Source organism: Cygnus olor, chromosome 1 (assembly GCF_009769625.2).
Source record: "Cygnus olor isolate bCygOlo1 chromosome 1, bCygOlo1.pri.v2, whole genome shotgun sequence".
In the NCBI taxonomy this organism is placed as follows: Eukaryota; Metazoa; Chordata; class Aves; order Anseriformes; family Anatidae; genus Cygnus; species Cygnus olor.
In genome coordinates, this window is record NC_049169.1 from 129701179 (window position 1) to 129729022 (window position 27844).

General features: G+C 42.6%; 1 protein-coding gene across 6 annotated transcripts; it reads left to right on the plus strand.

Annotated features, from left to right (window-relative positions):
- GEMIN8 (gem nuclear organelle associated protein 8) lies at nt 1-27777 on the plus strand. Of its 6 annotated transcripts, none has more exons than XM_040533285.1 (5): nt 21-165; nt 961-1012; nt 4532-4568; nt 7378-7804; nt 12401-13449. In XM_040533285.1, exons 3-5 carry the CDS (start codon nt 4566-4568, stop codon nt 12526-12528), a joined length of 558 nt encoding a protein of 185 aa, XP_040389219.1. In that variant the 5' UTR covers nt 21-165; nt 961-1012; nt 4532-4565; the 3' UTR covers nt 12529-13449. The 6 variants fall into 6 exon arrangements, with proteins under 6 accessions (XP_040389185.1, XP_040389219.1, XP_040389205.1 ...); XM_040533271.1 differs by lacking the exon at nt 12401-13449 and adding an exon at nt 25719-27777 and having other exon boundaries at nt 25-165; nt 961-2754; XM_040533243.1 differs by lacking the exon at nt 12401-13449 and adding an exon at nt 25719-27777 and having other exon boundaries at nt 25-165.
- The last annotated feature ends 67 nt before the right edge of the window (nt 27778-27844 follow it).

Here is a 27844-nt window from a genome sequence, read left to right on the forward strand (position 1 = left end):
AGATGGCGCCGCGGCACCGGCGAGGGGCTGAGCGGAAGCCGCAGGAGGAAGCCTCGCTGGCCGCGCCGCGCCGCCCTTGGCTCCGATCGCCCCGGCAGGGAGCGAGGAAGTACCGGAGGCGGCTCCCCTGGGCTCCCCTCGCCGCCGGACCCCCGGGCTGCCCGGGTGGGTGCGGAGACGGCGGTGCTGCTGCGCAGGCTGCGGCCGAAGCTTCGCCGCCGTGCCGGGGCTGCCGCGGGAGGGACGGCCTGGGAGGGAGCGATGGCGTTAGGGGGGAAACGAGCAGGTCGGGAGGGAATTAGGTTTGCTTTCAGGGCTTGGGCGCCTGGTGGGGGCGGACAAAGGGTGTTTTTTGCACCCAGATCGCTGTGTGGGGTCGGGGCTTTTCCCCTCTTTTCCTCCGCAAAATGTCGGCCTCAGGCCGGCGGCGCGGCCGGTGGGTGGGCGCCGTGCCCCGGCAGCCCCTCGGCTTCCTCGTTTGCCCTGTTTGGCAGGGCCAAGGGCTGCCCTTGGTCGGGTTTTGTGGCGGGGGTGACGCTGAAAGACTGGGATCAGAGTTTGGGCTCCGCGTGTGTGAGAGCAGGAAATGGGTTTTGTGTTTAAAAGCTATAAGGTTTCATCCTCTTCCTAGTTTACGACTAAACTGGCAAAGTCACGTGAAACAAAAGCTAACTGGGACTACTGGTCATTGCACAGCCTTTAGCATTTCACTCTTGACCTCAGATTTTGGCCCAAATAACTTTAGGGTTTGTATCTTGGGTCTCAGAGAATAATTACCATATTTTCAGGAACAGCATAGGATTACTCTCTCGGGCTCTGCTTGGTTAAAAAGTGCCATAATATATACCCTAAAGCTTGATCAGCATGACTCAATTACAGGGTGTAGTGGTTAAATGGAAGTAGCCCTTGCAGCGAACATAATTTTGCCTTACATGTAGTTAGTTTCCCTTCTGTTTGCAGGAATTATCACTGTTGGTGTAAGGACATTGGTGTGAAGACATCACAGTGATAGGTAGGTCTTCACAGCTCAGCTGCCTTTCCTGTTTGAGCTATGATTGAATCCTGAGTGCCAGATCGAGCTTGTGTTTACGGCCATTCACAAACAGGAATTCAGTGGAAACTGTTGGGAATTTTTACTGTTTTTGAGGGAAATGTTTGTACGGCCAGCTGTCTTACCAATCACAGACTTATGTTTTTATCACTGTAACTAGGGCACTTTGGTATTGAAGTTAACATCATACACCAGCAATGCGCAGTATTAATCTAAAGCATAGCATCAAAACACTGTTCAGACAGTTCCCCTCCTGGTGGTAATTCTGCACTAGGAGTAACCATTAGAAATAAATGAAGTAGGTGTTTGTGGGAAGATGCACACTACTGGTATCGTTAAATGGCTTGCTTTTCTTACTGAACTCATGGAATATTTTCCAGGAGTTTGGAGTTGGTGAGTTTGATGCACAGATTGGTGTGTAACACATTAAATTATGAAAATTACAGCCACAGGATCTCGTGGAAACGTGGGTTCAGAGAAGTGACATCTTGGCTTTAAATACCAAAACCAGTTGGGAGCTTAAAAAGTATTTGAACTGGTACTTGCAGAAATCAAGCTAAATGGATAAGAGTAGCTGGAAAAGTACTTCCTGTGCGCATCTTCTGTTCTTTTGAGTATCTCTTACTACCTGTTGCCAGAAACTAGCTACTGAGTAAGGGAGATCTCTGGTCTGTTTGAAGAAGGCACTTCTCACAGCCTGAAGGAACAGAGACATAAGCAGCAGGGGGCACGGGATGTGATCTGCTGTCTATCTGTTGTTTTGGGCATTTCTGATGTAAACAAAGTTTGCTTTTTCAAGAAAGCTTTATATAAGTGTTTTTGTTGAAGTCTTCATGTTGAATTTATTGAAAGCTCACCTTAATTTAATAATATCTTATATTCTTATTTCAATACCATGGAACAGTTTAATTAATTTTGTGCTCATCAGTGTTCTAAGTAAAGTCAAAACCTTTTTAATCCAGCATTCATAGGTCTTTTTGAGCTGAACCTGTAGCTAGCAATATGGCAGCCATGTGGCAGCACTATATCCAACACACCAGAAGATGGCTTTGCTCCCATCGTGTGTATTATATTAGCAAGTCTCACAATACGACTCTATCAACTGCTGTTAACTCCAATCAAATTGAATGCTGTCATTGCTTTGATCAGATATATTTACTTTCATTAATGCATACTTGCCTGAAGAGGACAGGCATGTTTTGATTAAAGACAATACATCCGTATTTAATTATCAGTGGGGAAATACTCCAAAACTGAGAAAAGGAAGTAATAAAATTTATCAAAAAACTTTTTCATCATTAATGATCAGTATAGACAAACAGATATCTTCATCATTTTAAACTATACATTTGCTGACAAGTTTCATATGTGTAGTTGCTTTCATATTTTATTTTTAAAAGTATGAATTATAGAAGTAGAGCTATCACATTTATTTTCTGCTTGTCGTATTTCATATTTTAGGTAGTTTGTTTTCAAAGACTGATTCAGCTGAAAACAAACTCATTCTTTAATTTAGGGTTGCAGCTTGCAGCACTGTTACACTCTTTTATATTTCTAGTCATGCTTCAAATAATTTATGAAAATAAGTAAAGTTTCTGTGTTTGGCAAAGCAGGCTTTTCATATTTGGTAAACTTAACAGAGTCAATTTTTTTTTATGTTTTTTATAGGTTTGTTCTTCTTTCCACCTTTCCCTTCAGAGAGCGTATGTACAAGTTGTGTATTAATAATAAAGTATTAGACCTCACCACTTACTGCTTTAAAAAGTGTATTTACGTTAACCTCTGAACCTGATTTCTATTTATCCTCAAGCTAGTTCAAATAATCTTTTTGCAGTATAGGAGGAATTAGAGTGATCATGAGCGTGTACCTATTTTTTCTGAAGTAGAAAATGGAAGAATTGACTATCACGGGTTTCAGATGTTAAGTGTGAGGAAAAGACATTTATGACCTTGGCAATGTCCAGATATGTATGGAAAAGGGACAGAAGGTACACATGTAAGTCATGAGAGTGGAGCTAAAAGTTTTGAAGAGAGGTAGCATGGGAAATGAGGTGTTGAAATTAACAGAGGGACAGCCCACGAAGCTTATATGTAGGTGCAGGTTTTGAGTTACAAGTCACTGCAGTGTTTTACAGCGATCTCAACTCTGGGTTCTGTTCTTCCTCTTCCAAGCAGGCAGAAGGAAATACAACGAATTTACACAATTTGGTTGCCTACTGCCTCAATCTTTTTCTTGTATCAGTCATCCCATTGATTGCAGTGGGACTGCTCATGTATGTAGGGTTTCTTGTCAGTGTGAGCAAGGGTTTATGGGTTTGAGCTTGGTGTGTACTGTGCAATAATTTGTGGTAGCTTCATGATTTAAATTTTCTTTCAATATAGCTCATCCTCGTTCTCCTTTCATTCAGTATGGCTTGTCTGAAGAGGCAAAAGGTTGCTGTTTCAACAGGAGCATTAAATGTGAGACAGCACAACTGGTCTATGTCCTGTATTCACTTGCATTTTGAAAAATCCTAATTTTATGCAGGTATAAATCGGCAACGGTTGTAAGTAAGCACTATCTTGGCTTTGACCGTGTCTTAGGGGTGACAGTGGTGATTTAGTGTGCTGGGTCCCTGTTACCTTTCACAGGCACTGACATAACATCAAGTTTGAATTGTGGGTAACAGTACTGGGAGAAATGTGGATGAAGCAGCTATTGTAATAAAATAATTGTCAGGTAGGGAGGTAATTTGGAATATTTCTCAGTGATTCATGCTGGCAAATCACATTGAAAATGATGATTATTACAAATCCTTCCTAGTGGTTACGGAAATTTTATTCATGCCCTTGATCTTTCCCATCCTCCCTCTGCCCTCTTTTTTTTCTTTTTTTTTTTTTTTTCCCTGCCAATTGGCCCTATTCCTTTCACTTTTTCCTCACGTTTGAAAATGTGATTGCAACCTGAATTGGTTTGTGTTTCCCTTGTGAGAGGCAGGATCAGATGTCTGAAGAAAAGGAAAGAAAGCGAAAGAAAGGACTATATGCAGTTATAAGTGCACCATAAGTTGTCAGAAAATTTAGTACTTAAGTAGAGTTAAGATGGGTTTAAGCGTTTTGTGGTAACTGCTATTTCTACAGATGTCCCTGTGCAGATGCTGCTAAAAAGCAAGAACACTGTTTCATTTAAGCTTTTGTTTGCTTGTTTGTTTTGCATTTAATTTAGAAAATAAAAGTTTAATAAAAAAAATAAAAGCATTCAGTCCCAGCATTTAGGCTGTGTTGTGGTAGAAGGTTCCCATATTCTGGGGAGGGCTTTCTAAGGAATGTTGTTTTTTTTAACTGGCTAATAAAAAACTATGAATAAGAGACTTCGGCTAGCCACAACAGAGAAGAGATATTTAATAGCTATAGGCCAGACTCATGTTTAACAAAAATATATTCAGTACTTGTGACCACGCATACTTCTATGAATTCAAAAACTGCTATTTTCTTTTCCAGTTCGCTTTGAGCACCAGAACAAACTCCACGAGAGATGGTAAGCAGTCTATGGGTGTCTGTATGATAGCTTAGTCGTGTTTTATACACAAAATGCGTATAAACACTTCTATTGAACTGTCAATACAGACGTAAAAATTAGATATGAAAGTACCTAAATTGCTTTGAAATAGAATTCAGATTACAACAGTGAGCGATTTGTCTACTTCTGGTAAGAAAGACTCCAGAGACGTAACAGGAAAATAACAGAGGACTCTGATCATTTGCCTTAGATTTATAGCTTTTGTTTGCTTGAGGAAATCTCTTATTTCCATTTATTCTGCAGCTGAAAAAGCACAGACATAGAACTAAGTCAGACTTTGAAGTGTTCCTTTCCCTTTTCCACCCCACTGTAAAATATTTCTGTAATTTCTTTTTTAACAGATGGATTTTTAAAATTCAAATGTAAAAGGGGTGGGGGCTTAAGGGTCACTTTCAACAAAAAAGCCACAAAAAGTATTTGGACAGGCATCAACATCACAGTTCTGTCTACATGAACTGGCTTTTTGTCTTCCTTTCCCCTAAATTAACAACTGGAGCTAGTCAGCCAGCTGGATTCCAGAGCTCTCAGTAAAGTCACCAAGGGCCTTTTTAGAAACATTTAAGAACTGGAGATAATGTTTGAGCTTTAAAAGAATATATTGTCATCTTTGGAAATATATAGAATATGCAGCTTGACAAAAGCAGAGATCTACAATGTTTAAAAACTGTGTTTGTTTGGTTTTTTTTTAAGTAGTGTACAAAATAAAATGTTCTGAAAGTAACCCGTGAATGTATCAGACTGGACAACAGAATGTTCTCAGCTGGCTGCTGAAGGATGAGGAGTCAGTGTGACATTCTTAAGCAAAATAAGAACAATAAATATATATTTTTTTAAATTGTATATCTAGCTTTTAGGTCACTGGATGATTAAGAATGAAGAAATTCCATATGGAAGGCAGATGCTTCTGTTGCACCCACTCGTTTTAGGAATAAATCTTCTGAAATGAAGGCATTGTAGCAGAGCGATGTTAGACCAAAAGGAAAATCAGAGCTATGAAGTTTCACGTCCATGAATTGCTGCTTTCCGAGAAGATCATTTGTCTGGGCTTTTCAATCAGATAGCTGAACCCTTTATCCCTTCACAAATAGGGTGCAATTTTTGACCAGAAGTTACTAAGGAATGCAAGTTTGTTTTATTGTTTTTTCTTTATGGATTCTCTTAGCAGGAGGTTTTTTCTTCTTAAAAGTACTTACCAGTGACCTACAAAGGTAGCATTTATGAACCCCTAATGGAGTAATGGGCTTGACTTTGAAGGAAAGGGAAGAAAGAAGGGAAACATAGCAGGTTATTGGTTGATTTGGTGGGGTTTTTCTTGTACTAATAATTATTTCTCCAAGTTGACTAGCATTTACATTATTGCCTGAGAACCAGAAAATGAAAACAAGTATAAATAAATGAAATTAACCTTGCTTTATATTGTTAGTGTTAAATGCAAAGTACTTCTTTGGGGTTTTGTTTGGGGTTTCTTTTCCATTTTGTTGGGGATTTTTTTTTTTCCCAGAAGGTAATTCTTTTACAGCTATGGAATTGTGTCAGCGCAGATCAAGAAAACAGATTTAAAGAATATTTTCTCTCTTGTATGTCTTTTTAAAAAAGAAAAAAACATTAATAAAGGGCTGTAAATGTCACATTCATTTCTGAAAACCTCTGCTAATCTTGCCATAGGTTGAGAGTTTGCCAAAACATGGTTTAATTAAAATTCTCCTGATTTAACAGGCATTCAGTTTTGCCCAGAAAAAAAGATTTTCTATTGAAATTAGATTGGGGGTGGGGGAGAATGCAGTTTGTTTTACTTGTTCTAGATGCTGGGTTATTATATGGTCTTCTTTTAATACCCTATATTATCTCCTCATTTTGAGAGTAGGATGGCGAGGGGGGTGAAGTGGCCTGTATGAAGGGGGCTTAAGGCTAGAGGGACTGTGGGGCTTTTTAGCTGCTGATGAAATGTGAACAGAGTGAAACCGTGTTTTTTCAGGAAAACTCAGATGAGCTGGAAGACAGGAGAAGGTGTGTTGCAACATGTTTCACTCTATAGAACTATTTTTTCCATGCACTTTATCAGTGGTACTTTGTTACCCCTTTTCATATGTTGGTTGCTGATGAGTACAAAAGGGAGATTTACTGGCAGCTGGCAGTTGGCTAAATGCAGTCTTGTTTTTGATCAAGGCCATGATGGATATATGAACTTGGCTGAATTGCCATTTGACCTTTTCTGAGAAACTTATTTTGGCAGGCAGATGGAGGAAATATGTTACTGGATAAAATGAATGCCTTTGTTTAATATGGAGGAATTTTAATCTCTTGTGTTTTATGTCCACGGATTTGGGAATCAGGTGTAGGTTGTAATGCATACACCTTGGAATGATTCAGTTCTTACAACTCATGGGAGTGATGAAAGGAGAAGTAGAATATACCTACACAGCATTTTCCCTAAAAAGAACCCACTTCCACCACAGCAGCACAAACACTTTGTGGGAGGGAAACCTCCTGCATGCTACAGCTTCACTGTTGCTGATTTTTCATTGGTAGATGTGATGATTTAGAAAAAAAAATCTCTTATAAAAATAAGAAAGTGTATTGCACTAGTACTGTGGTAATACTTTTCATTTTCTTTTAGCTATGGGTGTTTTTTTGTATAAAAAAATGACTGATGATTAAAATGCAAACTTAGGGCTTGCTTTTACAATTTCTCTTCTCTCAATCACTGTTTGTTTTCCTTTTTTGTGTGTGCGCGCGTCTGTGTGTCTCCCTTCTTGTGTGGATGCAGGAGGAAACTGAGCCGTGGTATTTCCAGCAAGTGTACGCCAGATACTGGAAGCACTACGACTTAGCCATGCGCTGGATGCGTAGGCACCAGAAAGCCTACATGAAAGCCATGGAGTCCTTTTACCACCTACCATGGCCTCCTTCTGCAGCTTCTCCGAGCAGCCGCTACTCAGATTGGGATGGGAATGACCCCCCGCGTACCCACGACTATTTTTCCAGCTGTAAGCCTCGTGGCAGAGCTCAGCACCATAGCAGAGCTCAGCAGTACGCAGATGCCCACCCAGAGAGGGAGGATGCTGACAGGGACTCTGAAATGGAGGAGGACTCCGAGTCCGAAGGGGAGATAGAGTATGACCTGAGTAACATGGAGATCACAGAGGAACTTCGCCAGTTTTTTGCCCAGACAGAGAGGCATCGGGAAGAACTGCGTAAGTCTGTGCTTGTTGTGTGTTTTCTGGTGGCCATAATGTTGAGTGATGGGTGGCTTCAGAGTTCCTGGGTTTTGTAACAATTCACAGAAACAGGCACTGCAAGTGAACAAACCAAACAGAATGAAACAGGCAAGACCGATGGCGCAGCTAAGTGCTATTCATTAGAAATAAGTCTCAAAATATGTTTGAAGGTCTTTTTTCTGTAAGATAGAGAGAACATTATGACTGCAAAGAGGAGAATAACATGTTTGTCTAGAAGACTATATTCATCTTCAGTTCCAAAGGAAAAAACTCCAGAATTTTTAAGGTTAAATCTGGTTAACATGCCGTACATCTGAGAGGGGAACCCAGAGGAAGTGCTTCATTACATCACTGAACCCTAGGGTAAACCTCAGTCTAGTTTATAATATGGAGCAACCATTTTGTTTGTTCTTTTTTTGGCTAACCCAAGCGTAAAATTTCAAGACCTTTCTCTTCTCCCCCTGCATCCCTAAGGTACTCTTCATTCTGTACTATACCACAAGTGTCTATTTTGCATCTTGATCTGGAGCCAAGTTGTTAAGCAGGGGATATAAGCCAAAGACTTAATATGTTTCTCAGGTCTTGATCCTCAGAGGTGTTGATCATCTTTTTTTTTTTCTATCTGTGAAATCCCTTAAAAAAAAAAAAAAAAAAAAAGGGATTATATTTATTGGTAGCTTACCGCATATATAAATGTTGCGGGCAAATTTATGATCTGTTTTAAAAAAGTAGTATGTTGAAATAGAAAATGGCTCAAATGAATGTTTAATAGACCTTTCTTTGTGCAGCAAAAGAGGGGAATGTTCTTTTAAAAAAAAAAAAAAAAGAGCAAGAAAGGCAATGGTTGGGTGGGAGAGAGAAAAATGTTATTTTAAGGTCTTTGATCAGAGGGTATCCAGTGCGCTGAGACACCTCAGCTTTAGCTTCCTGCTTCCTATCAGTATGATGCACCATTTCTCCAGTTAGCAGAGGAATGTGAGCTAAGGAACTCAGTGGCAGTGCGTGACATGCCAAACCTTTCTCATCGTGCTTTACAACAGAGAACACCATGCCATTGCTGCAACATTCCCTTGGTGAGGCACAGGATACTTGAAGATGCTCAGCAGTGTGCTTTCTTTGAATTTATTTTATCTTTATGGTAATGATGTTTAAAGGTATGTGAGTGATTAAAATGGTGTCCTGGAAATTGGGAAATCTGGGCTCATATGCTCTTTGTCCCAAATATCCCGTATGACCTTGGCATAGCTATTTAGGCCCTTCCTGACCCCTCGCTGGCTGCTCTTGCTAAAAATATGATTTGGGCCTTTATGATGAGCAGGTGAATCACGAAGAGGTTTGTGACTCCAAGTACAGGTTTTGCTTTTGTTCATCTGCCAGAGACGCTTGGAGCCTTTTGGAATAATGAGGTTTCTGCTCTGTGCCATATAGTAGCCTAGTTCTGAGTAAGTGTAACACCAGTCTCTTCAATGACTCTATTCCAGATCTTTGTCCAAAGTTGAGCAGGATCTGGCCTTTACCTACTGCATGCCTCAGTTTCGTACAATTTCAAGTTTCTTTATGGTACGATAAAGTGAGGATAATAATTGTCTGATTCTTCAAGGCCTGAAAAAGTAAACAAGTACTACATTTAATGGAAATATAAAAGTGCTACAGAACTCTTGGATGACTGGTGCTACCTAAATACTAATTTTATGAGTAATTAAAAGTACAGTATGAGCTTGTTCAGAAATAATTTTTTTCTTGCATGGTGGGGAGGGAAGGAAAAAGGAAAATAAAATGCATTTTTAATTCTGTTGAAGTTTCTCAAATAACATAAGCAGCAGGCAGAGGGGGAAATCATATTTCCCTCATGGTATGGAAATGAACTGGTACAGAGACTGTTCAAGGCAGCATCACTCTATGAGGTAGTGTTGCTCGTTTTCTTGGATGCTTTCTTTGAGCAAAATCAAATTTAGGGATTCATTAAGCTGCAATCCATAATGACACTATCATGTTCTATCTTTCATACTGTGCTGAAGAATCATTATAGTTCTGTATTGAATTGATGCTCAAGACAATTGAGATAATGCAAATACACAAGAGAAACCCACAGTCACTTAATTCCCCTCTAGCTTTTCATTTTAATCCTGAACTGTATGTCACGGGCAGTCTCAGCCCTTTAGGAGCAGATCTGCAGAGAAACTTGAGCACTATGAAGCTCAGTAATGCCTGAAATGTAGGCTCTCCGGGAGAGCCATCTGTAAGGCTGAGGTAAGTTTTACTGGGCATGTCAAAGGAGAATACCAGTAGTGACCCTGATGATCAGGTGTAGTATAAGGCAGCTCTTAGGGAGCATTAGGGGAAGGCGGTGTCTCAAGTTCTCTTTCTCTGATGTAAATAAGGGGCTCCAGGTGGAGTTCATAGCCCTCGACCCCTGCACCTTGACGTGCACTTGGGAGCAGACACCAGGCTTGCTCTTCCTTTGAAATGAGTGCTATGCATGAGTTCGATATATGCATATGGGCAGCTCGGTAAAGTGTGAGTGAAGAGCAATGGGACAAGTAGAAAGGGAGTTTTGGCACATAAGGAAGGGGATACTGGTACAAAGGGTGGAAGGTTGATTTGGCTTTGTGAAGGATGACCGCCACTGGTCTGATGTTTTGCAAGCCCTGCAAAATTGTGAGATTTTCTCGTATGTGTGATGAGAGCTTTGATGTACCAAGTTAGATGCACGTGATCCATGTCTCAGCAGTGTGTAGAAGAGTAATCGAATGGATTAAAATGAATCTTAGCTGATGTCAGACTCTCACTTCCAGTGCCTGTTAAAGAGTCTGCTGGAGGTAGCAGAGTGATCACGGACATCAGAGGACAGTATCTTGCAAACTTTGTTTAGAAGATGGAAGTAGGCCTGAGGTGTAGGCAGGAAAGTCGTGTATGTCTGAATGGTGAAATACTGGTGAAATGGTGAAATACTTAACACTAATGGCAAAAAGAAAAGTTTCAAAGAGAAGAAAGCCATCACGTCAGACTAGCCAAAAAGGAGAACTTCAGGTTCATTTCATTTTTCAGGACCTACTGCAAGCTTGGAGAATTTAGGAGTGTGCATATTTAGCAGATTTTTTTGTTGTTTTCCCAAGTGGGCATTTGCAGTCATTGGCTGGCTGACTTGCACAGTAAAGCCTTCGAAACTGGCAGACTCTTAAGTCTTGCTGCATGATTTAACACTTATGGGTATGGTTATTCACAAACAACCTCTTTTTTTTTTTGTCTTGGAAATCATATCAAATCTTCATAGCTTTTATGTAATGTGGTGCAATCAAGTTATGTGTTCCTGGAAAGCCCCAAATTTATTGTGAGCAGAGTTTTGCTGAGGCAGTATGAGCTCAGACTTTTTAATGCTCTACAGATTTGTCTCATATTCTAGATATTCTGTATGTTTGGTTAAAGCCCCTTACAGGCAGTTTTAATTTCTTTCCACTTCAGCTGTTTACCTTCATATGCCATCATAATCACCTGTTGTATCTACTTTTTAGGGGGTTTTGTTGTCAGGCTAGTCTGTTCTGGTACTTCATCTAACTGGTAATCCTAGTACTCCGTGCTTCTGGGGGATGTTTTTAGTAGCATTTAGGTCTTCACTAAGGCTGCTGAAAATCATGAAGTCATTTCACTGAGTTATCGCGCCTGTCAGGCCTAGATAGTGTACTTAAATCTCCAAGCATTAAAGATATTAAAAATATAAAGGATTGACTACAGTAAGTCTTTTTATATTTGCAAGATCTAAAAGGACAAAAACCAAGAAAGGAAGATTCACAAGCCAACCAATTCAGTAAGTTGTCTAATTGCATGTACTTTATTTATTGCGCTTCCAAATGTAGCCTTTGAAGCATAGTTTGTCTTTATGCAGTTTTCCTTTGTTCCCTTTTTACATACAAGAGGAGATGACTGCTCTAATTGAGCAAATACAGCATTACGAGTACATTGGGAACCATTCTGTAGCAGTCAACAGGCAGTAAGACAGTGTCCTTTATTTAAAAACAAAGCAAAGGAAAGTACTGTCATGTCAATTCATTACTGTAGCATAATGGTCTGTCAATTGTTAATGCGATGACTTTTTCCATTAAAGCCTCTGTTTGTATTACCCATACATACCCTCCAGCTGTTCCCAAAATAATGTTGTCTCAACTTAAAATTTTCATGCCAGGGGAAAACCTTTTCGAAAAAAATGAAAGGAAATGATGAATGAATATGTTTGTTTCAAATCTGCGATTTGTAGATTTTTTTTCCCCTTGGGTTTCTTTTCCTCTGAAAGATGACAGTTGCCACTGCCTCTCCTGTGAAGAGGGAGTAATGGAATTTTCCATGTTTTTAAACTTGTCTGAATAATACCAGAACCATTAAGTTTCAGGTTTTGTTTAAAGCCTTTGTACTTCTTTGGAAAATATGGCTTTCATGCAGGTTGTTTGTCACCACGCTTTTTTGCTTTCGCTTTTGGTAAATGCTTCACCTTGTTCTTCATCTGCCTTTTGCTCCATCAGGCTCTAGTTCTTACTCTTGTTGACCAGCATCTTTTTTCCTGCTTCTTTCCTACCCAAGACTGCCAAAGCAGCGTGGATGGTGACCTCATAAATGTCGTCTGCTCAACTTCCTTGGCTTGGTCATCACACGAACTTTTACCACTGTCTTCATCATCTGCATTGCTGAGGTTTCCAAGAAAATTGTGAAAGAAGAGTGCTCTCTGCAACGTGTATGGGTGCTTGTGAGATGCTTTTGAGGCATGTTCTTCCATCAACTGAAAGAGAAATGTGGAAGGCTCTCCCTTTGTGCCATATCTCTGCTCTTAATGATCAAACCTTTTATGCTGTAGCTTTGGAATCATCTCAAGTGTACATGCTACATCCAACGTAGAAGTTGTATTATTTGGTACTGGAAGGCAACAGCAGAAAAATGCCTCCTTAGCACAGAAACAAGGAAAACTTCATCTATTTTCACTACTTTAATATTGAAAAGTAATGCGTATTTGCAAAAAAAAAAAAAAAAAAAAAGGCTCTGAATTGCATTTGCAGAGGCCAAACAGAGTTGGGCATAGCTTTTTATCTGTTTGATAAGGGACGAGAGTATCTTTTCACTAAGAGCATCGTTTGGGCAACACAGCTATTCCTAGGGTATGTGATAGTCAAGGAAATGTCCTTGGACCTTGGATGCTGCAGACCGCGTCCGTGCTCCCACACGTGGGGCTGGGGCTGGAGCCCTCCAGCCCTGTCGGCTGATGGCTGTACAGGGCTCAGTTCTGCCCAAGCACGCCGTGGATTGCTGGGGCTGGAGTTGCAGCAGGCTTATAGCTAGCAGCATAGGAGAAGCAGCTCACCTGGTTCAGTGTAGTTGCACTGCAGACATCATTTTAAGAGGAAGATGGAGGTGTCAACCGTCTCCATTTCCTCTTGCATTTGATAGAAATGATTGCTTCAGTAGCTGTCTTAATATGAAAATACGTATTAAACTTTGGAAACCTGTGTTTGAAAATCTCACCCTTTATTTGTCTAATGTGTTCCCATTAATATAGCGGACATGGTACATACCTCAGGTGGCTTGTTGAGAGGTTCAGTTTGTTCATGTTTATAAGGGAGTTTGAGTACCTCAGGAGGAAGTAAGTGGAAGCCTTAGGTGGCAGAAGAATGAACGGTAAGATATGAGAAGAGTTGTTTGTCCCAGACCTTTTGTTTAATACTTAAGTTAGCTGCCACCTGTGACCAAAAGGCATCCTTCTGACATCATCTTTACAGAACAAGAACAGGATTTGAACTTCCCTTTCTCCAAGAGAGCTTTTATCTGTAAGTTATTCAGGAGTCACTGAAGAGGGATCTGGTAACCTGGCGTTGTTGCTGCTCTGAGTAAATCAGCGCTGCGGTAAAATTCCTTGTGGCTGGAATTGTGTCTTGAGGGTAGGGGAGGAAGGGCAGGGACCACGGCTCCTCTCAGCTGCCCTGCCCCTTGCCATCCGTTTGCTAGATCTGCTGTTGATAACTCTTGATAGTTGGTGGTCTCAGAAGGATACAGTGCAATCAGGTCTGTGGCTTGCTGTCTCATACGTGGTTGCTTTTGTAACTCTGATAGATCAGCTATTAGAACTTTCCACACAAAGAAAATACATGTGGTAATTCAGTTTTAGGTCAGGCAGGCAGCATGTCAGTGCCTGTTTTGTGTCTGTGCAGTTTCCAAGGCACGAGGGCCTATTGCTGGGATGTACCTGGGCCCTGTGAAGCTCTGGCAAAGAACCACCAGGCAGACCCGACGGCTTAGGGGCTCTGTGTGGAACGAGGAATCCCCCCCGGTCTTCTAATAGGCAAAATAACTCGGAGACGGTTGTTGTAGGAGGCTGCCTCATATCACAGAATCACAGAATCGAAGGGGTTGGAAGGGACCTCGAAAGACCATCGGGTCCAACCCCCCTGCCAAAGCAGGCTCCTTAGAGCAGGCCGCCCAGGTAGGCGTCCAGACAGGTCTTGAATATCTCCAGAGAGGGAGACTCCACAACCTCCCTGGGCAGCCTATTCCAGTGCTCCGTCACCCTCACCATGAAGTTCTTTCGCATGTTGGTGCGAAACTTCCCGTGCTCCATTTTGTGGCCATTGCCCGTTGTCCTGTCCCCACAAACCACTGAGAAGAGGTTGGCCAAATCCCTCTGTCTCCCACACCTCAGGTATTTATACACATTGATGAGATCCCCTCTCAGTCTTCTCTTCTCCAGGCTGGACAGACCCAGGTCTCGCAGCCTTTCTTCATAGGGAAGATGCTCCAGGCCCCGTATCATCTTTGTGGCCCTCCGCTGGACTCTTTCCAGGAGATCCCTGTCTTTTTTGTACCGGGGAGCCCAGAACTGGACACAGTACTCCAGGTGAGGCCTGACCAGGGCAGAGTAGAGGGGGAGGATCACCTCCCTTGACCTGCTGGCCACGCTCCTTTTAATGCACGCCAGGATCCCATTGGCCCTCTTGGCCACGAGGGCACACTGCTGGCTCATGGTCAACCTGTCGTCCACCAGGACCCCCAGGTCCTTCTCCGCAGAGCTCCTCTCCAGCAGGTCGTCCCCCAGCCTGTACTGATAGGTCCGGTTGTTCCTTCCCAGGTGCAGGACTCTACACTTGCTCTTCTTAAGCCTCATTTGGTTTCTTCCTTCCCTTCTTTCCAGCCGGTCCAGGTCTTGCTGAATGGCAGCACAGCCTTCTGGCGTGTCAGCCACTCCTCCCAGCTTTGTGTCATCGGCGTACTTGCTGAGGGCAGACACTATTCCCTCATCAAGGTCGTCGATGAAGATGTTGACCAAGACTGGACCCAGCACCGACCCCTGGGGAACACCGCTAGTCACAGGTCTCCATCCGGAAACAAATATGGGAACAGCTTGGTGGGGGAACACGCAGGCTCTGCTTAAACTGGGAGCTGGTGCTGGCAATCTTCTGCAGGCAGCTCTGCCTGCCTGCTTGTCCCCTTAGCATCTGCAGCTGTGCTGCGTGGCTCCCCCGGTCTTCTCTTGGTTCTTTGGCCCTGCAGGGGGTCTGTGAAAGCAGCTGCTGTGGAAAAGAGCAGGTGAGACTATGCCGACAGCTCTAGGGAAAAGCAGTATAAAAGGCTCTCTGTGCTAATCGCCGGTCTCGGGCAGTCTGTCATCACAGCTTATGCACTTTTCTATTGCCCCTGAAATTCTTGTATTACTGGTTCCGTCAAGGTGCCACGTGCAGCGTTTCTGGATCTCTGAATGGTTTTACTTGGGCGAGAGCTCAGACTCTGTTCTCTGGTAATGAATCTGAATTGATCCAGCATGATGCTCACAGCCCTGTAAGAGGACAGTGATGGTGCAGACTATGAATTAAACGTTTTCTAACTCAGCCTTTTTTTGTGACTGCCTGGGGGGCTGTTGCTGTAGCATGAACTTTTAAAGTTTCAGGGTGTACAGCACTGGAGTGAATGTGAAAAGCACTGTCACGGACCAGGATGGAAATGAATGTAACCATGGTGTGTGTTTTCTATGCTCTTTACCTACAAAATCTGCTCAGAGTCTATAGCAGAGCATGACAGCAGTACATCCCAAGCACTCAACATTTTTGGTCTCCATGTTACAAAACAAACCTCTTGGGCAGATTTGCTTGGAGATAACATGACTTAGTCCTGCCAATTTTAATGTGGTGTTGTTAATGCCAAAACTTCAGAGGCACCATTTGCTTTTCAACATCTCTCACTTTTCCTCAGTTTTAGCAGAAACGTCCAGATGAAATTCTTATTCATCATTAGGGGATTGTGGATGCTGCATGGACAGAAACTGGGAGTTCAGAGACTTCCTTCTGCCTGGCTCTTATCAAAACTCACCTCTTTGCATGCTCAAAATCGAGTGAGAGAGACAGACAGAGGCTGTTAGGCTACCAGTCTCAGACTTCGGTGGCCTTTACAGACTTCTGTCATGGCCTCAGACCTGTCATTTGGGACTGGATCCGCAAAAGCTTTCAAAATGGATGGAATTTAGAATCGTATCCAAAATCATCTTGCTTTTCCAACCATGCCTTCAAGAAAAAAATTCATATCCAAAGGACGAGGTATCCTAAGCTCCCATGTGCAAGGGACTTTGTTGCTCTACCCAGTGGTAGGGTTGAGCACCTCTGACAGCTTGCCATGTGGTCTTCTGTGAAGCCAGTTCCAAGGAACCTAAATCACCTTCTGCTCCAGGAATTTGTGTCCAGAGTCCCTTTTTCAGATTTGGGCCTGTGATACAGGGAAGGTTTGTATGTCAACACACCCAGAAAGAGTTTTGCTGCAACCATATGAAGTGCTCAGTATGGATTGGTCCAGCTGTTCATCAGTGTTACAATTATTTGCCTCCGAAGTACATAAACCTGATTATCCAGGTATCAGAGTTTTTCCCTGATATTTTCAAGGACGTATGTCTCAATCTGTCAAAACACTGCTCTGCTGTATGCTGAAATCATGGGAGCAACGTAAAATGAAGAATAAATCTTAAATGGATATTTGTACTGAAATAAATAACATGGGTGCTGTGCTGATGATTGCTATTGTTTGCATTTAGCTGGATAAGAATCTCTTGGGTTTAATTTCACTTGTAGTTGCTGAAGTGGTTGTTGGTGCTCTAAAAAAATCAGCTCACACGGAAATTAGAAACTTTGCCAAGGAATGTAGGTCTCCAGAGAGTATGTTGGACCTTGACTTTGATATGGCTATTCAATTAAAATAAAGCCAAAACTGTTGTGATCTCATTCCGCACAAACCTTGCAGAACACCTTCATTTCTAGGAGCTCTGTGATTTCTGATGTGATTGCTGAGTAGAAGGGCTGTGGAAAACTTGCCTTCAGATTAATCGGTTGTTGTTGCTTTGGGATTTTTGGCTAGTGGTATGGTGAGAAAGAGCCTGAGAAATTGCAGAAGAGTCTGGATCACGAGGTGGCATCACGGGTGATGTGTTGGTGGCAGAGGTGTTGAGGTGGCAGTCAGCAGGGCATCTGGCTTTGGTGGAGTACAGGGAGAAGTATCTGCTTTTTTCTGGTCTTCCCATTTCTCAGTAGGTAAATCTGGTGATCTGTCATTAACTGCATTCCCTGTTTTATGTTCCTCCCTTGGCATCAGCTGCTGGCCTCTGTTGAGGGCAGGCTGTTGGGCTAGATGGGCTCTCCTTAGCCATGAGAGTCTCATGGCTCTCCTTAGTGAAATCTTCTCTTCGTCAAGTCACTTCAACACTTCTTTCACATGCAATTTGCCCACTGTAGTCACAGAGGGGAGGCGCGGAGCTCCCACTTGCCAAGTGTTAATGGGAACCTCCTGAAAGCCACGGCGCCTTTTGGAAAGGAGGCAGTGCGTGGGCTTCAGCAAGGGACTCTCCATTTGGTCCTAGTGTCAAACATCCCCCTTCTGCAGAAGGCACACATCTGCAGGTTTTCTCTGGCATGTTTTCCTAATGTTTTTGTTGTAGTTTTAATACTGTCCATAGCAATTTAACCTTGTATATTTAAGTAAATCTAATTTAATTTGCTCAAATGATGAAATCATGCTAGGTGAAAGGCAGGATAAGAAGCAGAACCAAGCCTTTAGTTTGTGGGTTTTTTTTTCTTATGCAAGTTGGTATTGCTCTTGAACTATTGTGATGGCTTTAAAGTCCTAATTTGTTACATTTTTTAGCATGGTAGCAACAAGAAACTCAGAAGGTCAGAAGAAAAGCGAGTTTGCAAAGTTACCCCTCAGCCCTTTCTTTTACAAGTTTTGTTTTATATATGTATATACTTTGCGGATTCCTTTAGTTTGACCCTCTTTCCAGATGTCTCTTACAAAATGATTGGTCAGGCAGCACACTGTAGGCTTTTTGTCGTCTTTTTATTTTTTTTTCCCCAACAGCACGGAAAAAATGCGTTTACTTGCTGAGATTAATTTTATCTGGATCAGTGATTGCTAATTCTGCATGGCTGCAGCAACGCCAACTTGTGGACCTGCTGGGTAACTGAAAGGTCAGTTTGTAGCCCACCTATGCTTTCTTTCAAAAAAATCGGTGACGTGATCACAGGATGCTTTCAAAAATCTTTATTTTTCAAATGTTTTTGATAACATAGAAGATTTCCTTGCATATATTATTGTTATGCCATAGCATAACGTAAAACAAACTTGAATTCAGGAGAGTAGTCTGTGGCTGGAGTCAAGAAGGAAATTTAAAGGTCTAATGCATGAGTTTGATTTAGAAGACTCATACAGGCTACTTTTTTTTTTTTTTTCCCATGAGAGCACCAAACTTTCAGTGTTATGTAGCCGTCTAGCACTCGGTACATCACAGAACACTTTCTTCCCAGTGCGTGTGCCCACTTCTATTCAGGGCACATGTAAAAGCTGGCGGTGAAACATATGTTTCCTCGTTGTTCTGGTTTGCTTTTAAAAAAGCCACTTTTAATTTTGAGTGTTTCTTTGTTCTGTCTCCTCTGGCTGCGCCATATACGCGCGTGTATATACGGATACAGTTATATATAGACTTAAGTAATCCTTCTGTTTACTCTCGCGCTGGTGTCTTTGTCTGGCGTCAGCGTTGTTGCCATCAGCGACAGATTGGGGCTGCTCAGGGGGATGGGAGTGCAGAGTCAGCTGGTCTGTGTTTAATCTTCTTGCTGTACTTGATCCTCACTAGAGGCAGCTGCCAGTGCCTGATCCTGTACTAATTTCTGCACGGTGGGCAGCAACTTCCTGGCTTTTTAATTCTGTGGGGTGGCACACGGGTACGGCCCTGGTGCCTCTGACGTGATACACTGCACCACCTGCCCTGGGCCCGTCTGTGTGCCCGGCGTCCTGTGTAGGGCTGTCAGAGAAGTACATGTATCCACGTGCTACATTCAGGGCATTCACATTTCTAGAGCAGGCTCTCTTGAGGGTCCACTGTGCTTGCTTCACGTTCATGGGCCTTGATGCAGTTCATTTTCTGGTTGGGATAAGAATATCCCCTCTTAAGTGCCTCATTGCAGAAGGTGATAGGAGAAAATAAAACAAGTTACCGGTCATTTAGCTGGACAGTAACCGCTGTGGCCCACTGCTAGGGTAAACACGAAGGTGAAGGCCTGTATTGTTTCTGTCTAGGAGCTTGGAAGTTTGTTTTGGAGACCACAGAACAACCTTTTTGGTTTCTAATCCCGTTTGTGAAACAGAAATCAGCCTCCTTAATATCTGGTTAACTGCATAACTTTCTGCCAGCTGCTTACCCCACGGATTTCAAAATGGTGTGAGATAATTAATTCTTCTTAACCATCAGATAGGAAAGTACTAGGCTGCTTTTACAGATGAATTACACTGAGGCATGGTATGGATAATTAACAAGAGCGATGCACAATGCTCAGTAGCAAACCTGGAAGTAGAACACCTTGATTCTAACTTATTGCTGGCTTTCTGTTCATTTGGATTTCAAAGAAAACATCTAGTGACTTGCTGACTATTTTGCCCTCTTTCTACAGAACTTTGCTCTTCAAAATGTGTAGAAAAAGTCTGTTACTGTAAAAGGGACAGTATCAAGCTGAGTACTTTAGATTTGCAAAATCTGCTTGCTGTCTGTTCTGACAGCCTGTTGCAACTGCATCTTCCTTGGAGAGTACACCCTCTTTCCTTAGACTGTTTCCTGCTTTTACCGGTAAACTTCTCAGTTTCAGTGAACATTTCTCAGTGCCAAGGCCAGGTTAGGTCTTTTTTCTTCCCAGCCCATTCACTCGTGCTCCAGTGCTGCCACTTCAGTTCAGCATGTGGTGCCAAGACACTGAACTGTACCGAGCTTAAACACAACTTTTTTTTGTAGGTTGCGTTATATGCCCCCTTAGACAGTTGTACCGGCATCCTTGAGGGGCTTGGGAACTGGAGCATGCAACTAAGAGAGAAGGAGGGGAGCAGAAACTGCGCAAGCTAGTTTTGTTGCTGAGAAGAGAAAAATGTCCGCGGAGCCATGGTTTCAGCCTGCCACAAGCCTGCCAAGGAATCACATCTGCTCTTACTTCAAAGCCTGTAACAGAACATTTTCTTTTTTTTTCTGGGGAATATTGCATTGCTTGTAGATATATGTGGTGAAATACTCAATTTCTTTAACTCGTTCCCTCCTCAGCTTGCAGATGGAAAATGTCAGCATAGGTGCTTGGGTTTGTAATGCCTTCAGCATTTTTGGTAGCTCTGTTTTGCAGCAGTTGTCATTCTGGTGACCAAGAGCTTATCACTGCAGGCCTTACTCCCCCAAAAAGTCACCTTTATTCCCAAATAGTATTTTCAAGCCAGTTACTTGATTTTACTGCACCAGTTAGGGTGCTGCTCTTGTAAGATAAAGCCTAGTTGTCTCTACTTTGAAGATCAGGCTTCTCCTGTTAAAAATGATAAGGGAGAAGTTACCTCGTGTCATGTGTGATCCTTTTGTTATGGGTTTTGCAAGCGGGAAGTTTTAAATTTGATGAGAAGTTTAAACACAAGTCTCTTTTCGCTAAGCCATCTCACAGCTAGAACAATGCTGTTCGTTCTCCTATAAAATCATCACTCTCTTCTTTCAGTGCGTTTTCACAATTTCCGCAAATTGCTCCAGTGTTTCAAAGTAACCCTCCAGCAATCAAGACCATGCTGTTTTCAGGAGCCCAGAATATTTTATCTTTACAGGCGCGGGGGTAAGTCGCAATCATTTGCGTGTCTCAGGCTCCCACTGATGGCAACTCCTGTCCTGCAAAGCTTTGCACTCGATAAAGAGTAATGACTGTGATGTCAGCTTTCTAGAAATGCAGAGCTCTGAGCACTCTGTAAAAATTAAACTCCCAGGATATCTTGTCCACAAATCCGTAAATTTAAATCCTTATTTTGTTGGAATTCCTTCAGGTAAAGATTGGGGTTTTCCCCCGTAGTATGCCTGGTAAGTACAGGCGTAATAAAATGGTCTGATGTTATCACTTTGGGGAAACTCGTGTAAGTTTATGGAAAAGGTACTTAGCTTTTCGGGGGAGGTGGAGAAGCCGGCATCTTGCTCTGAGAAGCCTGCGTGGGCAGAATTTAACACAGCAGATAGGCCTGTGGGAAGCGGCATTTAAAGACGGGGAACTGGGAGGTTTTAATCAGTAGAAATGGGTGGTGCGTTTAACTCTTGGTGTGGGCTGCTCGAGATCAGCTCAGGTAGCATTTAAGACAAGACGAGAGAGCTCAGAAAGTGCGCGCGCAGCAGTAACAAAATCATTCGTCGCTTGAAATAAGCAGACAAATATGTGAAGGGGGTATGGGTCAGTCTGAAATCACGGAAAAGAAAAAGCAGATCAAGGCCGGGGAAAGTGAGCTAATTCCTTGAAGAATAACGTGCTAGCTAAGCAAGAAGCTGCAAGTCAGCAAGGCCGTGTGATGCTCGGGGCAAGCAAGACCCGGGTCTTGTGCTGAAACTGTCCTGGCATGGGGCAGGGTGGGCTGTGGGAAACGCCCCCAGAGAACTGGGGAGAGCTGCCCTCTATAAAGACTTCTCTCCAAGTAAGGGAATTTACTTGGATTTTGGTTTTCAGGTTCATTCTTTTTCCTTTTTTTTCTTTCTCCTTTTAATAAGAAAAGGATGAATTCCAGAGAGGAAATTTTTTGATTGCTTCTTAAGTTTCTCAAAGGATATGACAAACAAAGAAGAGCAAAGGAGTTCAAACTTAAAGTATGTGACGTTCTCCGTTTTGGAAAATAGGAGAAACGAGACCTCTGAGTTTCTGAGGAGCCTATAGGGAAAATTGCTTACTGCTTGAAAGGCTTAGGTCACAGTTTTGCAGGAAGCATGCAAGATGATGCTTGTGTGCATGTGGAGCCACAAAAGCAGTGAACAGCTAAGATGTTAGTTACCCTTTATCCTGCTTTTGTCAGTCCCTGAGGATGGATGTGGTTGTCTATATTCATTCACGTTTCTTTTCACCTAGTATACCTGAAATTAAAAGTCAGTATCCATAGCAGTCAGGAAAAAGTGGGTGGAAGAAAAAACTTCTTTCAGAAGGCATGGAAGCACTGATGATGCCCCAGGACACAGTATGAGTTGGGCAGAGATCTCAGTGTTCCTCAAAGATAAAGAAAAAGATTTACTGCAACTTGGGGAAGAGGTCTCAACTGTTTCTGGCCAGGTAGTGATGGCTTCCCAGCTGAAGTAGGCTGAAGAGGACCAAGTCAATTCTGAAAATGGCTTCAAGAGAGAGGAGACTCTCGGGTACAAGAGGAACTGACCAGCGATGCTTATCCTTTGTGCGGTAACCAAACGCCGCCACCGCTGCCTTGCCTGCCTTGTGAACGTTTGCAAAGTGCTGTTCCACAGCTGGGGGAGGCTTGCCAGTAGGTGAAGCTGAAGGCTGTTATTTTATTTTTTATGTTTATTTTAGTCTATGTGAAGTGGAAGGAGGAACTACTCAGAATTGCGTAAAAATTGTTTCACGTTTATTGCTTGGCAGCACAATGACGAATTTGGAGTGTGGAGCTCAGATTTGAAAATGAGCTGGGGACTCCATTGCTGCGGGCTGAGAATTATTTTTCTGATAAAAGCCCTGCTACCTAATTCATAGATGAATGTTTGGCGCTTGCTTCAAAGAAATTCCGGCTGCCGCTGCAGGTTATTAACAGCTTTAAACAGCTTATGGTTGTTTTATTGTTGTTTCCATTGTCAGGGACTTGTCATCTTTTTGATGAAAAGGTAATTGCACACGTAGCACAGGTTGTACTGTTTTTAAAGTAAATTGAGGTAATGGAAAGAACCCAGGCTGGCTGGAAAGGTAGTTAGCGAGCATCACGACAGGACAAAACTGCCTCTGCAGCTATGTTTCTTTTCTCCACGTTTGGCTGGAAACACGTCTCTTATAAAAGCAGTGGTTGGCATTCCCATCTTCCTCCATGGCTTCTTGTTCCGTGGTTGTCCATGATAACAAATGGCACCATCACTGCCGGTGGAGTTGTCACAGCAGTGTCTCTCCACTAATAACAGATCTGCAGCTTCTCCCACACGACTACGACGGCATTGCTACCGTATCCTGTGCTCCAGTTCAGCCTTTGCTATTAAAAGCTGTGTCCCTGCAGCAGATTTCTGTCCCCAGATGGATTCTCTAAAGCTCATTCTCATGTCTGAGACTATGTAACAGAGAAGCTCTGGGAATTGTTTTGCCAGTAGCTACGGGACAGTAAAAGTTAGGTTGGGAAGTTGAGGGCGGGACGTGTCATTGGTAAAGTGTAAAGTAAAACATGTACGTCAGAGGTTCGTTAGGTAATTCTGGGAGTGGAATTTGAATTGATATTATTATTTTGATTGTTAACATTAGGATCTGCAGGTTTATGAACCTCTCCGTGCTTCAAATGGAGATTGATGCATGCTAAACTGCAATCCACTCATCCATCATAAAGCTTCTGCTAGAAACGCATTTAATTTCCAAACAGAAGAATTCATTACATATCTCCAGATAAATTAATTTTTTCTTCAGTGTTACTGTGTGCAGTGAGCTGTCAGAGAGCGTTCACAGGCAGGCGGGGAAGCAGCTGGTTCTAGCATGCAGCTACAGAACCGATGAGTAACACGTTTCCATGGGCAATGCAGAAGTAGAAGGAATTATTTTTGTGGCTCAAGAGAGTCAACAAATACAGGTTTGTTTCATTGCCCTGACGGAGTTTTGCTGTGTAACCTACAGCAGGAGACATTTTTCCAGCATAGATTCTGGGGTTTTGTCAAAGAATTTGGAACGTAAGTTGCATTATTTGCACCAAGTTTATCCCTTAAGTGTGTTACCTAGCTGTGGGCAGCCTGGCGTCCCAGTAAGTTTGGGATACAAGTGACCTGGGCAGCCTGAGCTGTCCTCCTGGTGCTGGGCCCTCTGCAGGCAGCGTTAGCACTTTTAATTCAGACCTTCTGGTTAAAATGGCCTGACACCAAATAAATCCGGCCCTTTCAAAAACACATATGGACCTCTAATGTATGTTTCCTCATGAGTTCTGGCAATGCAGCACACTTTGGGGGTGTGCCCTTAAAGCAAAATCACTGAAAGCGAAACATCCCCCAGGAGTAGGTTGCTAACGGCCTCTCAAGCACTCCTGCCCTTCCCCTACCGACACAAAGCCATGGATGCTGTTTGAAGTGGCAAGACAAAAGCGTTCCCCATCCCTCTGTGACAAACAGATGCCAGAATTGAAGTTTCTGATCATGCTGTTGAAAGTACCTATTTTCTGCGAATGAGGTACGGGGGATAATTCATTTAGTAAGGCTGACAGACAGGCAGCTGGCTGCTCCATGCAGTGTAAGAATAAACTGCAGATGTTTGACACAGCTATGTCGGGGTACTTACTTGGGTTAGGGTTTGCAGATGTCGTGTGTTTGGTAGAAGCTAAATCTCGCTCTTAGGGGAAGAGCTGGCAGCACCAAACACTGGGAAGCACATCCTGCATGTGACTAATGCGTCCTGACCAGTTGACTCTGTCTCTCTTGGTTTTTGACGGTGGTGTTTTTTTAAGAAAAATAAATAAATAAATGAGTGCTTGCATTACGAATTACTGTTTCCATGACGCAATTTAGAGAACCATCATTTGTTATTGGTAGGTGAAGGAGTTCAATGCTCACCAGGTGATCTTCATCTGGTAGAAATGTCCCCCATAAGAGGGGAGCCTTATATACCCTTTGCTGTTTTAACTGCCTACAGCATTATTTGCTCCATCAGAGTAGCTGCCACAAAGCAGAGGTATCTTTGGACATGCAAAAGCAAGTTCTTCCTTCCAGATTGGGATTTATCAAAGAGGATTTTTGAAGACATATTGGTCCAAGTGTTTCACCTCTCTGAAGTGTTTTAATCTTCTTTAAAGAAATGTGGTGCAGGGATCTGTCTCGGCTGTTGTTTTGCATTGTCTTTAAAGCAATGTCAGTAAGGCTGTTGGTTCTGAACTTTGCAAGTCTTGAGAAATGGCTAAGGTTGGGTAGTTTATCTAAACACAGTGCTTACGGCTGCGTTTCATTGGATACACTTGATGGCTGACACTTGCATGAGAGGTCGGTTTGTTCATTTTCAAGGAGTAGTAACTGATTACATTTTCTGTTGGCTGTGGTTCAGCTAAAGTTGCATTGTCCTGTGCATTGTTTCATTATCTCAGCTGCTAAGTAATTACTTTTGGAAACCAACTCTTGTATTATTTTTTTTCTTTTCAGGGCATGTACATGTTAGGGAGGAAGTGAAGTAATGCTGATTTTTACTTTTTACTAACAGAGAGGTTTTCTACATTTTTAGTGTTCAAATCCAGGCTCTTCTTCCCTTGAAGGAGTTGGCTGCACCCTAGAAGGGGTGGGTCTGGGCTGTTTAGACCCACCACAGTTGTGAATGTGTAATATTTTAAAAGTTAAAATAAAATGTGATTGGTTGATAGCTTGGTAATTTACATCTCTCGTGGTTTATTTGTCTAGGGAGACAGCAGCAGCTGGAAGCTGAGCAACAAGAAATGTACGTGGAGGCTGATCAAGACCTTCACAGAAGCACGAGGCGTTCTGTGGAGCCGCCTACAGAAAGACCTGGGGAGAGACGAATGGCAGAAATGGAGAAACTGTATGGTGCTGAAGCTGCCAAAATCCTAGCGATGGAGACTGCCATGCAACTTATCTTTGATAGAAATTGTGACAAAAAACAGCCCAAATACTGGCCTATTATTCCTCTCAAGCTGTGAGTACCCGGACTGTGCTCTGACCTGGCACCGAGCTGTAGGGGTGGGTGCCTCTGGCTGTGCTGCTGAAAGAAAAAACTGCAAATTTTGGTTTTGGATGGGCTTTGGGGTAGAGGCTGGCAAGGGCACAATGTTCTTCTGCCCTGTGTTCCTTTTACACTGTCAGTGATGGTCACAGTCCATTCTACTTACGTGCTGTTGCTGATTAGTAAAAGGAAGGTATAGTAATACACCTGTCTAAAATCGGAGTTTAACTCATTTGATTCCAGCCTGTCTTTACCATACTGTGAGAAATGTAACAACATCTATACTTAGTGAACTGGGAAAACTTAAAAGCAATGACAAAAAGACTATACAAATTGTCAGCTCTTTCCATTTACAAAGCTGAGTAGTCCCACTTTCTAGTCTTATTAAATATAGTAGCATTGGGATCTAGCTTAACACAGCACAATAAAGTGTTGTGTCTGGTAATCCTTGATTTTTTTTTTATTTTTTTTTTGAGAACCAGGAGCCCACTGGCAAAGACACAACATACCAGATTACTGTAGCCCAGCCATTTCAATTCTATTTCAAAGGCTTATAATAAAGCAGGAAATTTTTCTTACACACTGATACTTGTCTGGCAGGAGTTCAACTCTAAAGCAAAATTAGATAGGAAAATGTTCTAATGAAGGGGGTGCGGGGAAGTAGGGGAGAAACCCGGTGTGGCCATGCCTGTTAGAGATCTGTTTAGCATAGGAGATCCTTAGGAGGACAAAGCACTCTCGGGACCAATGCCAACAATGATTTTTGCCATTCTAATAAAAAGCGTCTAGTTGGCTTGAAGGTTGAAAGAAGACATAGTAGCAACCTGATAGACTGAGGGTACATCTGTGTACTCTGTGCGGAGGTCTGGAACCCATGTTAGCCCTGAGGGCTATGTGTATTTTGGGTTCAGCTCTCCTGTGTGCACCTGGGTGTTACATGCACAAGGCATAAAACGTATGCAAATTCATAATGTACCTCTGTGCGTGTGCTCACCCATCTGCACAGGCTCTTGGGCTCCAGTTCTGTTGCTCCCTCCTTTTGTGCAGTCGTGCTTGCCCCACTAAAGCTGACCTGCCAGACTGAGGCACGCAGCTGGTCTGTGCAAGAGAGGCGGGACGGACCCCTCACTACTGGTGATTCCTTAGAAAATGGTACCCTGAACACTTTAAAGGACTTTCTCTGAAGCACTGCTGCTACGTATCGTGTGCTGGAGAGCTGTAGTTTGTATTGAGCAGTACTGCCATACCAGGGCAAAGGAACATTATGCTGTTTTAATTCTGACAAGCATTCATGTGCCTTCTTCACCACGGAGAAAGTCACAGCTGCAATTAACTTTAATTCATGCCTGTTGTGTCTGGTGTCTCTCTATAGCACGCGTAATTTGTAATACACAGCAGTAGTTGCTGTGCCCTCTGCAGCAGCCAGCTGCACCAAAGCAAATCTGAGGTATTACTGGGAATCTCTCTGTTTCTACTAGTAGTTAGCATGTTTTTTTCAAATCAGCATTTTCAGTTCAGTTCCACCTCCTTCAGTTTAGATGTAAAGAGATCTGAAAATTTAAAGTCCTGGACTTTAAACACTGAAATTTAAAGTCCCCGATCTCCGAGGCTTGTTACTGATGTAATTGATATGAAAAACTTGTGTGTGACAGGAGAGGGAACAATGTTACAAATTACAGTCCTGAATTTGTCTTCACTCTTGTTCTGTGGTGGGTTCTGTCAAAAATCTAATGTTTTGTTTGGGCTTCTTTGCTGACCAAATAAATTCTCTTAACAACATGTTGTAATTGATTTTTTTTTTTAAACAAACTTCCATACTTCAACACTCCAGTTTTCATATGCTAGA

Excerpts from the sequence above, each read along its gene's own strand:
- GEMIN8 (XM_040533251.1), top strand. Across the intron at positions 7,805-25,718 it reads GAGGCATCGGGAAGAACTGC|GGAGACAGCAGCAGCTGGAA; the intron begins GTAAGTCTGTGC and ends TTATTTGTCTAG.